General features: G+C 38.0%; 1 protein-coding gene across 1 annotated transcript in view; it reads right to left on the bottom strand.

Moving 5' to 3' along the window:
- Nucleotides 1-885: 885 nt before the first annotated feature.
- The window catches only part of ALG6 (ALG6 alpha-1,3-glucosyltransferase), a 134,988-nt gene continuing 123,968 nt past the window's right edge, over nucleotides 886-11,905 (bottom strand). Inside the window, exons 12-14 of the mRNA XM_053693668.1 lie at nucleotides 5,685-5,753; nucleotides 5,398-5,596; nucleotides 886-1,244 (exon numbers count right to left, since the gene is read on the bottom strand). Of these exons, the coding sequence (XP_053549643.1) occupies nucleotides 1,053-1,244; nucleotides 5,398-5,596; nucleotides 5,685-5,753 (460 nt within the window). The 3' untranslated portion in view covers nucleotides 886-1,052. The remainder of the gene's footprint in view (nucleotides 1,245-5,397; nucleotides 5,597-5,684; nucleotides 5,754-11,905) is intronic.

Below are 11,905 nucleotides of genomic sequence, written 5' to 3'. Positions count from 1 at the left end.
AATGGTATATATAAGAGTATATCGTCGATCTGAAAAGGGAGGTAAGAGATGAATCTCTACGACCGATAACAGAGAACCTTATGAAATAGACCCCGTAGAAGGAGATCATTGAATTCAAACAGGCAATACTCTCCTCACATCCCTCTGACATTCACTGCACGCTGAGAGGAAAACCGGGCTCCAACCTGCTGCGGAGCGCATATCAACGTAGAATCTAGCACAAACTTACTTCACCACCTCCATAGGAGGCAAAGTTTGTAAAACTGATTTGTGGGTGTGGTGAGGGGTGTATTTATAGGCATTTTGAGGTTTGGGAAACTTTGACCCTCCTGGTAGGAATGTATATCCCATACGTCACTAGCTCATGGACTCTTGCTAATTACATGAAAGAAATGACATGCCCTATCTGAATCATGAAAGTTTCATTTGGACTTTACTATGATGGTCTCTTAAAAACAAAAAAAACTAAATTCCTTCTAATAGAGTAAGAGTTGTAAACGTATAAATAATGCATACGCACACATTAGAGCTGATGAAAAGGGTAAAAAGAAAGCGCATGTTTGCGATGAAGTCAGTCCTGGGCACCTGTTAACTGTAGGAATCATATTTCTGCTGAATATGAAAACTCAAGCAATGTTACCACTCAACACGTTTGTTATACGCATATATATTATTTTCATATTAGTCAATAAAAAGTATCACAAGCTGTAAAAAAACAATGTGTACATATTAAATTAATAGACCATGTGCACAGAGATACCAAGTGCTGACAGATCTAAAAGAACTTCAGACCAGCAGGAATCACTCTTCTGAGTTTAAATACTCTAAAAAAAAATACTGGTTTACAAAACTATTTTCTAAAGGTAAAAGGTAGAAAGAAAAACATTTAATTTTAATCAATTTCATTTTTATTTAATGTTCATCCAACAATAGGAAAATGGAATCTGCAGTGTTGTATTAACAGGAATATAAAATTCATTACAGTCCGCACACAACGTCTGGATAAAAATTTACACAAAATAAAAACGGTATAAAAAAGTCAAGTTTGGCACTTAAGATATCTTCTTTCTTTCATTTGAATTGTCCCAAATTTGGACAATATTAAAATACAATAAAAAGATCAAGAAATGAGCACAGGAAACAGCAGACACCAATACGGGAAATAGGTCCGGAAATCTTCTAGGAGGAACCAAGACTGCGCTTACAAACGTCAGAGCAGCCATCAGCACCAATGAGGCAAGAAACTGCAAAACAAAATAAGGTGGTTTATTTAGTTTAATCCCCTGGTTAATACCGTAAACACAATTTGTGATGAAAAGTCTATTTCATATTAAAGTAATGCTCTTTAATTTTATATATATATATACATACACACATATACACACACACATATATATACAGGTGGCCCTCGTTTTACAACGGTTCAATTTACACCGTTTCAGAATAACAATCTTTTTTTCCAGTCATGTGACTGCTATCGAAAAGCATTGAGAAGCAGTGCATTTATTAAAATAGCCAGTAAGTGGCGCTGTCCGCTTGTGTTGCAGCAAAGCTGAAATTAATCAGTTTAACCAGACCTGAGCTATCAAGCAGATTTCAAAGGAACAAGATCTTCCTGTCTATAACTCAGTCCAGATTGGAATGCATAGAAAGAACTGGTTCCAGGCCCCTCTCAAAATTGTCATAAGTAACACCTAATACATTATTTTTAAAGCTTTGAAATGAAGACTTTAAATGCTAAACAGCATTATAAACCTAATAAAATAAACACAACACAGAATATATAATTAAACTAAGTTAAATGAACAAAAACATTTGCTAAACAGCATTATAAACCTAATAAAATAATCACACAACACAGACTTCACTTGCATTTTTCTGCAAACAGTTCTTTCTATGCATTACAATCTGGACTGATTTATAGACAGGAAGATCTTGTTCCTTTGAAATCTGCTCGATAGCTCAGGTCTGATTAATTTCAGCTTGCTTGGCTTTGTTGCAACACAAGTGGACAGCTCCACCTATTGGCTATTTTAATAAATGCACTGCTTCTCAATGCTTTTCAATAGCAGTCACATGACTGGAAAAAAAGGTTGTTATTCTGAAACGGTGTAAATTGAACCTTTGTAAAACGAGGGCCACCTGTATATATATATATATATATATATATACACACACACATACATACATATATATATATACATACACACACACAGTGAATATACATAGAGAGCATGTTGCTAGCCAGGTGACATTCTAAAGTATTCGGGAGGGAGCTGGCATAATACTTTGCAATATTTATAACATTTCCTGCTATTTTTAAATATGACATGAAACCTCTTTCACGATTCAGATAGAGCAGGCAATTTTAAGTAATTTTCCAATTTATTTCTATCTAATTTGTTTTGTTCTTTTTGTATCCCTTGTTCAAAAGTATACATAGGTAGGTTCAGAAGTTGCTGATTGGTGGCTGCACATATATGCATCATGCAATTGGCTGTCAGTTAAATAGAGAGAAAATCCTAGCGTTTTTGCTGTGTAGTGGCGTTTCCACCTCTTAGCCATCAGCCGTGCGGGCCAGCTGCACGGCTATTGGCTAAGAGGTGGAAACGCCACTACACAGCTAAACAGCATTCTGCCGTGGGCGGCCTGAGGCACTCAGCATGGCAAACGCTGTAGACAAATAAAGGAACTTTCAGAATGAAGTATTTTATACTTCATGACTGAAAGTCCCCTATATTTGTTCCAATGGTAAATCCTAGCGTTTCAAAAACGCTAGGATTTACTATCACTTTAACTACCAGTAGTAGAGTGATGCTCCTTCAACAAAGGATACCAAGGGAATGACGCAAATTAGATAATAGAAATGAACTGGAACGTTGTTTAAAATTGTATGTTCTATCTGAATCATTAAGCTATCTAAAGTACAAATGAATTGCATGGTTTAACAAATTTACTGAATGACAGTGTGTGCAAAAAACAAATTAATAATAGTTATTTTTTCTTTAATATTGGCTCAAATTTTAGCTGGGTGGTCAGTAAAGCCAGATGGGTGGTGAGTCCGGTAAGCAAAGTATAAATCTGTGACTAAAGGGACATTGAACAGTAAATAAATACTAGATTTAAAGATGTATTTGTCTTATCAAATCTAGGTTTCAACATGGTAACGCCTTAACTTCATAGAAATGAAAACTTTAAAATGTCTTTATTATTTAAACTACTTATATAACTGATTAAAGGGACATTGAACAGTAAATACTAGATATAAATATGTATAAAAGTAATGATTAGCCTTATAATTAATAGTATGTAGATTACTACATACTATTAATCCTCAGGTTTATCGTTACTTGTTTAATACATCTTTATAACTAGTATTTATTTACTGCTCAGTGTTACTTAAACCACAGATTAAAGTAAGATGAGTTGTTTCAGTATAAAAGAAATACATGTAAAGTTTTAATTTCTATAAAGTAAAGGCATTGCCCTGATGAAACCTAGATTTTCCCTTATCTAGACTCTTCTGCTGAGGACAATTAGGAACAGATATAAAACAGGCAAAGTTTCTAAACACTGATCTGCGCAAGCAATGACAATGACCGAGAGGAAACCTGTGCGTTACTTTATTTGCACAGATCAGTGTTTAGACACTTTGCTTGTTTTATATCTGTCCCTCATTGCCCTCAGCAGAAGATGAAACATTGGCCGTTACATTATAGGAATTAAAGGGACAGTAAAGTAAAAATTAAACTTTCATGATTTAGATAGAACGTACAATTTTAAAACAACTTTACAATTTTCTGCAATTAGCTAATTTACTTTGTTCTCTTGGTATCATTTGTTGAAAAACATACCTATATTGGGTCAGAGGCAACAGTACACTATCGGTGGCTGCACATTTATGGCCCTTGTCATAGTCTCTCCTTATGTGTTCAGCTAGCTCCCAGTATTACTGCTCCTCCAACAAAGGATACCAAGAAAATGAAACAAATTTGATAACAGAGCATACAATTCTGAACAACTTTCCAACTTACCTCTACCTGAACCATGAAAGATTAAATTTGGGTTTAACGTTCCTTTTTAAAGTATTTTAGAGAAGCTCAGTGGAATTAGAAAGCATTGATTAGCCGGGTGATGTGAGGAGGAGTTTTTTATTATATTGGTAAAAGTGTAAAGCAATGGCTGAGGCCAATCATGGACAACAGAGTGTGCAACCGATTTGTAGAGTTAAAGGGACATTCCAGTCAAAATATAAATGCACATAGACGAATTATTCCTGTGGATAGAAACATCTGCACTATAAATGCACTGGGAAAAATGCTTCTAGTAAAACTTATTACTGTTTTAGTGTTAGCATTTTTCTCTGCACGTGCATGTGAAGCATACCTAGATATTCTCATATCTGCTGCTGCTCAGAGGACCAGTGGGGTTTGTATTATGTCAGCAATTAACAAGTCATTAACAGATGGTAAAAGCACTTTAGGCTCTCTAAGCAAGTGTTGTGTTTAAAATGCTGGTGCACGGTGCATACTTAAATACACTCTTGAAATAGCTTTTAGTTAAAGCATTGTTGCCAATGTATGTATATTACAAACATGCTTCTATCCAACAGTGAAATCTACCTGTGTGAATTCCAATTTTAACTGAAATGTCCCTTTAAATTGCAGGAAAAGTGAGCAAAATGAATAATGAAAGTTTGTTTTTTTAATACTGGTAATTAAACATTTTATATCACAGTCTCAAATTGTTTAATATCCCTTCAAGCACTGCACTGCACAGGTTTTAAAGGCATTTACATCGTTATTTATTGCAATGTTTTTCAGTGCAGGGACATAAAACATTTCTAAAGAGGCATTTTGTCATTTATCTCCTTTATTAGACAGATATAAGTGAGCTCCTGCACTGATCACACAATCACTATGCAACAGGATGCACTACAGCTTCTTTTGGGAGGTTTAATTACAGGAGAAGCAGGCAAAATAAATTCTAATTGTACATTACAAAGTTTATTTTAGTACACAAACATTTTTATGGGAATTAGATTGTGAGATTAATGTCAGTTTACATTTATAGCATTTAGAAGTCACAGATATTGATTTAAATAAGCAGCACTTAAAAGCAGATTTAGCCGTCTCATGCGAGATCTCCAATGACCACTGGGCATTTCACACATCATACAAGAAGCATTTGAGGGCCGAGATGATTTACTGAAGGCATCTTCTCTTGCGATTACTGGATCTTAAAGACGGCTGTGAGGTTTCAAATCCTAACTAAATAGTTGCGGCAACAGCAAATGGTATTTAACAACCTCAAAGAGAGAGAAACAGATACGTAGAGGAGGCAGAGAGAACACTTAATAGGTGATTGTAGGCTGTACGTGCACTGTGATCTACTTACTAATATCCCTACTACTGGTTCTGGAATTCTAAACCTGGGCGCAGATCTCCTTATAGCGGTGCAAAAAGGTCTCAGTTTTAGTGACTCTTCTGAGGTCTTTTCATGTATTCTCAAGAAAGCCACGTTTATAAGTAGAAATGCCAGCATTGTGACGATGTACGCCATGAGCAATCCGTCCTTTATCAGCAGAGGCAGCATGCTGTTCAGTAATACAGAATACAATCAGAAAAAACTTTCATTTTTACCATTGATTAAAAAACAAAATAAAAAAATAAAAAAACATTTACCTGAAAGTGGATACAAGTAAAAACCAGGAAGACATCAAGGGAACATCATGGATAATTAGACACACAGGTCTAAAATAAAAAAACATGAATAAAAGCAGTAGAAGATTTACAAGAATATTTTAATTAAAATAAAAACATTCAGGGTTGATGTTTGATGCGTAAAATAAAAACATCCATACAACATATACTTAATACTGGTGGGCTCTGAAATAGACCGGATTCTTAGTAGTCTCTTATGTGTGGACCATCTGTTTATACTGAAATAACATTCGTTACTTTTATCACATCCTGTAGCGCATCTATTTGATTTTTCTAGATCAAGGGTGTCCTTACTTTAGGCCGAGTATCTACAGCTCTTGGGTCTGGGGAGATTATCTAGAACGTCTCATCAGTATTGTGAGGTCCCCCCAAAAAATAATTAATTCAAATTTAGAACGCCAATTTTTAGCTTGTGAACTGAAATGCAGGTTTCTGAATCCAACCCTTTGTTAGACGGTCAGTGTGCATATGCTAAGAAACATCAGAACTTGCAAGCAAAACGGATCTTCATTTACCCTTTTTCGGCTAGATTACGAGTTTTGCGTTATGGTGAAAAAGCAGCGTTATCAGGTTATAACGCTGCTTTTTCATTACCGCTGCTATTACGAGTCTTGCAGGTTTAGGGGCACCACACACTTTGTGTAAGTTGATTTGTGTTATGGCCAATAAATTGTGTAAAGTCTTTTTTCAATGGGATTTTCATAGCGCCGATATTACAAGCTTTTCCTGGGAGGCCAAAAAGTGAGCGGTTACAGTGAGCTGTAACATAAAACTCATAACTAAAGTGCTAAAAAGTACACTAACACCCATAAACTACCTATTAACCCCTAAACCAAGGCCCTTCTGCATCGCAAACTCTAAAATAAAATTATTAACCCCTAATCTGCAGCTCTGGACATCGCTGCCACTATAATAAACATATTAACCCATAAACCGCCATACTCCCGCATCACAAACACTAGTTAAAGCATATTAACCCCTAATCTGCCGTCCCTAACATCGCCGCCACCTACCTACATTTACTAACCCCTAATCTGCCACCCCCAATGTTGCCGCCACTATGCTAAAGTTATTAACCCCTAACCCTAAGTCTAACCCTAACACCCACTAACTTAAATATAATTAAATTAAATCTAAATCAAACCTACTATTAATAACTAAATAATACCTATTTAAAACTAAATACCTATAAAATAAACCCTAAGCTAGCTACAATATAATTAATAGTTACATTGTAGCTAGCTTAGGGTTTATTTTTATTTTACAGGCAACTTTGTATTTATTTTAACTAGGTAGAATAGTTACTAAATAGTTATTAACTATTTAATAACTACCTAGCTAAAATAAATACAAATTTACCTGTAAAATAAAACCTAACCTGCCTTACACTAACACCTAACCTTACACTACAATTAAATAAATTACCTAAATTAAATACAATTAACTAAATTAAATACAATTACCTAAATTACAAACAAAAAAACACTAAATTACACAAAATAAAAAACAAAATTACAAGATATTTAAACTAATTACACCTAATCTAATTACACCTAATCTAATAGCCCTATCAAAATAAAAAAGCCCCCCAAAATAAAAAAAAACCTAGCCTAAACTAAACTACCAAGAGCCCTTAAAAGGGCCTTTTGCGGGGCATTGCCCCAAAGAAATCAGCTCTTTTACCTGTAAAAAAAATACAAACAACCCCCCAAATAAAACCCTAACTAAAAAAACTAAGCTCCCCATTGCCCTGAAAAGGGCATTTGGATGGGCATTGCCCTTAAAAGGGAATTTAGTTCTTTTGCAGCCCAAAGCCCTAACCTAAAAATAAAACTCAGCCCAATAAACCCTTAAAAAACCTAACACTAACCCCCGAAGATCCACTTACAGTTTTAAAGACCGGACATCAATCGTCAACAAAGCCGGGAGAAGTCTTCATCCAAGCCGGGAGAAGTGGTCCTCCAGACCGGCAGAAGTCTTCATCCAGACGGCTTGGAGGGGCTCCATCTTCAAGACATCCGGCGCAGAGCATCCTCTTCTTACAACGACTCCCGACTAATCAGCCAATCGGAATTAAGGTTGAAAAAATTCTATTTGCTGATCCAAACAGCCAATAGGATTGAGCTTGAATACTATTGGCTGATTCGAACATCCAATAGATTGCAAGCTCAATCCTATTGGCTGATTGGATCAGCCAATAGGATTTTTTCAACCTTAATTCCGATTAAGCGATAGAATTCTATCAGCCAATCAGAATCTAAGGGACGCCATCTTGGATGACGTCATTTAAAGGAACCTTCATTCATCAGGAGTCGTAAGAAGAGGATGCTCCGCGCCGGATGTCTTGAAGAGGGAGCCGCTCCGTGCCGGATGGATGAAGATAGAAGATGCCGTCTGGATGAAGACTTCTGCTCGTTTGGAGGACCACTTCTGCCGGCTTAGATGAAGACTTCTCCCGGCTTCGTTGAGGATGGATGTCGGCTAGAGCTTAGTTTTTTTTAGTTAGGATTTTATTTGGGGGGTTTGGTTGTGTGGGTGGCGGGTTTTACTGTTGGGGGGTTGTTTGTATTTTTTTTTTTACAAGTAAAATATCTGATTTCTTTGGGGCAATGCCCTGCAAAAGGCCCTTTTAAGGGCTTTTGGTAGTTTAGCTTAGGCTAGGGTTTTTTTTTTATTTTCGGGGGGCTTTTTTATTTTGATAGGGCTATTAGATTAGATGTAATTAGTTTAAATATCTGATAATTAGTTTTTTTATTTTTTAAACCCTAAGCTAGATGCAATGTAATTACTAGTTATATTGTAGCTAGCTTAGGGTTTATTTTACAGGTAACTATTTAGTTAATGATAGTAGGTTTTATTTAGATATATTTTAATTATATTTAAGTTAGGGGGTGTTAGGTTTAGGGGTTAATAAATTTAGTATAGTGGTGGCGACGTTGGGGGCGGCAGATTAGGGGTTAATAAACGTAGGTAGGTAGGTGGCGGCAATGTTAGGGGCGGCAGATTAAGGGTTAATGATATTTATCTAGTGTTTGCGATGCGGGAGTGCGGCGGTTTAGGGGTTAATATGTTTATTATAGTGGCGGCAGATTAGGGGTTAATAAGTGTAGTTAGGTTACGGCGACATTGGGGGCGGCAGATTAGGGGTTAATAAGTATAATGTAGGTGTCTGCGATGTCCGGAGCGGCAGACTAGGGGTTAATAAATATAATGTAGGTGTCAGCGATGTCGGGGGCGGCAGATTAGGGGTTAATAAGTGTACGATTAGGGGTGTTTAGACTCGGGGTTCATGTTAGGGTGTTAGGTGTAAACATAAATTTTAGTTTCCCCATAGGAATCAATGGGGCTGCGTTACGGAGCTTTACGCTGCTTTTTTGTAGCCGGCTCTCCCCATCGATGTCTATGGGGAAATCGTGAACGAGCACGTACAACCAGTTCACTGCTGACTAAAGCAGCGCTGGTATTGGAGTACAGTTTTGCTCTACACTCACGTCTTGTCTTTTAACGTCGGGTTTATAAAAACCTGTAATACCAGCGCTGTAGTTAAGTGAGTGGTGACAATAACGTGCAAGTTAGCACCGCACCCCTCATAACGCAAAACTCGTAATCTAGCCGTTTGTTTTTTAACTGAGACCATTGTAGTGGTGTAGAATAAACGTGTGCAAGTAATTCAAAAGGAGAAGGAAAGGTGGACAGTATCTGAGCACTCAAAAACGTATACTAATTAAGACAGTATTGAGGCTGGAAAAGCCACCCAAGAAGGAATAATAAAAAAAACTTAATATTTATTAATGAAACTAATAAAATGTATGCACTAACCGTGTAGGTGTATATAAAACTTAGATTAAAAGTAAAACATAGAGATCAGTACCAGTAACTCAATATCCTAAATATAAATCAAATAAATGGCAAATCCTCAGCTCAGTACAAATCAAAAAAAGGCTCACGGACTGCACAAGAAAAATAACTACAAAAGAGGATTGACCTCACAACAATTACTTCTATAAACTGCAGTCCTAGAGCGGTAAGTAGCGGTCTGAGAACAAAACGCCAAGAACCAAAACCAATTACTGATTGCTGCCTAAAATAGGCTTACATTTCTAACATAAGGAGCAAAATACTGGCATTACTGGTCTCAAATAGCGCCTGATGCGCATTTCGCCATTATTCGGCTTTCTCAAAGGCTAACTCGACTTGGGGAAGCCCACCTACCTAAAAGAAATCACTTAGCCAATCAGGGGTGAGTAAAATTACACACTCCTGATCCAGACCTATCACCACAGCCCTCCTATCATTGGATAGACGTGTATCACGTGACAATGACGTCACTATTGTTTATTGACATTTCCTGATTGGATGTTATGCCTGTAACAGTTAGTCAATACAAAAGAAAGATTGCTTAAATTTTATGGATACAGTCCTATCAAGCAGCGTATCAGTATAACAAAATGCAAATTTGGGTACTATGGGCAATAGTCAATACAAAAGTTCTATAGTGCCCATAATCTGTAACCATTACTTGGTAATTGGGACCATAATCAGAGTGATCTCAATAATGTCATTTAACACTCTGTGGCCCTCTCTGCATCGGCCATCGATGGAGCCGATCGTTGGTGGGTGGGTGCTGTAGACGGCCCATCGGTGGTTCCTGATCCAGGTCGGGTGCACGAGGCATCGGGAGTGTGGCCCGGTGGACGTGGGGGGCGTGCCACGCCACATTTACATAAATATTTTGGTAAATGTATGGGAAGGAGGGAGAGGGAGGGGGCAATAAATGTTAGGCAATGGATCTGGGAAGGGGAGGGGGTAGGGTGTGGAGGGGGGCAGCTACACTACAGAAAATATTGTATAATATTTAAAAAAAACATAAATTATGCTTACCTGATAATTTAATTTCCATCGAGGGGAGGAGAGTCCACGTCTTCATTCATTACTGTTGGGAATTATGAACCTGGCCACCAGGAGGAGGCAAAGATACCCCAGCCAAAGGCTTAAATACCTCCCCCACTTCCCTCAACCCCCAGTCAATCTGCCGACGGAACAAGGAACAGTAGGAGAAATATCAGGGTATAAATGGTGCCAGAAGATTAATTAAATTTAGGTCCGCCCATCGGAGATACAGACGGGAGCCATGGACTCTCCTCTCCTCCCCTCCATGGAAATTAAATTATCAGGTAAGCATAATTTATGTTTTCCATCTAAAAAGGGAGGAGAGGCCACAGCTTCATTCATTACTGTTGGGAACATATACCCAAGCTCTAGAGGACACTGAATGAAACCGGAGGGAAAAGGCGGACCCTAATCTGAGGGCACCACAGCCTGCAAAACCTGTCTCCCAAAAACAGCTTCTGCAGAAGCAAAAACGTCAAATTTGTAAAACTTTGTAAAAGTGTGTAAGGAGGAACAGGTAGCCGCCTTAAAAATTTGCTCTATAGAGGCCTCATTCTTGAAGGCCCAAGACGAAGCCACAGCTCTAGTTGAATGAGCCGTGATCATCTGAGGAGGCTTATGTCCCGCTGTCTCATAGGCCAAGCGAATCAAGCTCCTCAACCAAAAAGACAAAGAAGTAGAAGAGGCGTTCTGCCCCTTGATCTTCCCTGAATACACCACAAAAAGAGATGTAGACTGTCTGAAATCCTTCATAGCCTGAAGATAGAACTTCAGGGCACGAACCACATCCAGATTATGAAGCAACCTCTCCTTAGAAGAAGAAGGGTTAGGACACAAAGAAGGAACCACTATTTCCTGATTGATGTTACGGTTAGACACCACCTTGGGAAGAAACCCCAAACCAGTGCGAAGCACAGCCTTATCCGCATGAAAAACCAGATAAGAAGGCTCACATTGCAAGACAGCCAGTTCAGATACTCTGCGTGCTGATGCAATGGCCAACAGGAAGAGAACCTTCCAGGACAGAATCTTAATGTCAATGGAATGCATAGGCTTAAACGGAACCTTCTGCAATACCTTAAGTACCAAGTTTAAGTTCCATGGGGGAGCAGACTGTCTAAAAACAGGCCTGATTCTAGACAGAGCCTGAACAAAAGATTGGATGTCAGGGAGCTCAGCGAGTCTCCTATGCAACAAGACTGATAATGCCGAAATCTGTCCCTTTAAGGAACTGGCGGCAAGACCCTTCTCCAAACCGTCTTGGAGAAAGGACAGAATCCTGGATACCTTCA

Source organism: Bombina bombina, chromosome 10, assembly GCF_027579735.1.
Source record: "Bombina bombina isolate aBomBom1 chromosome 10, aBomBom1.pri, whole genome shotgun sequence".
Classification (NCBI taxonomy): domain Eukaryota; kingdom Metazoa; phylum Chordata; class Amphibia; order Anura; family Bombinatoridae; genus Bombina; species Bombina bombina.
Note: the sequence above shows the minus strand (reverse complement) of the source record. Positions and strands in the feature narration are given on the sequence as shown.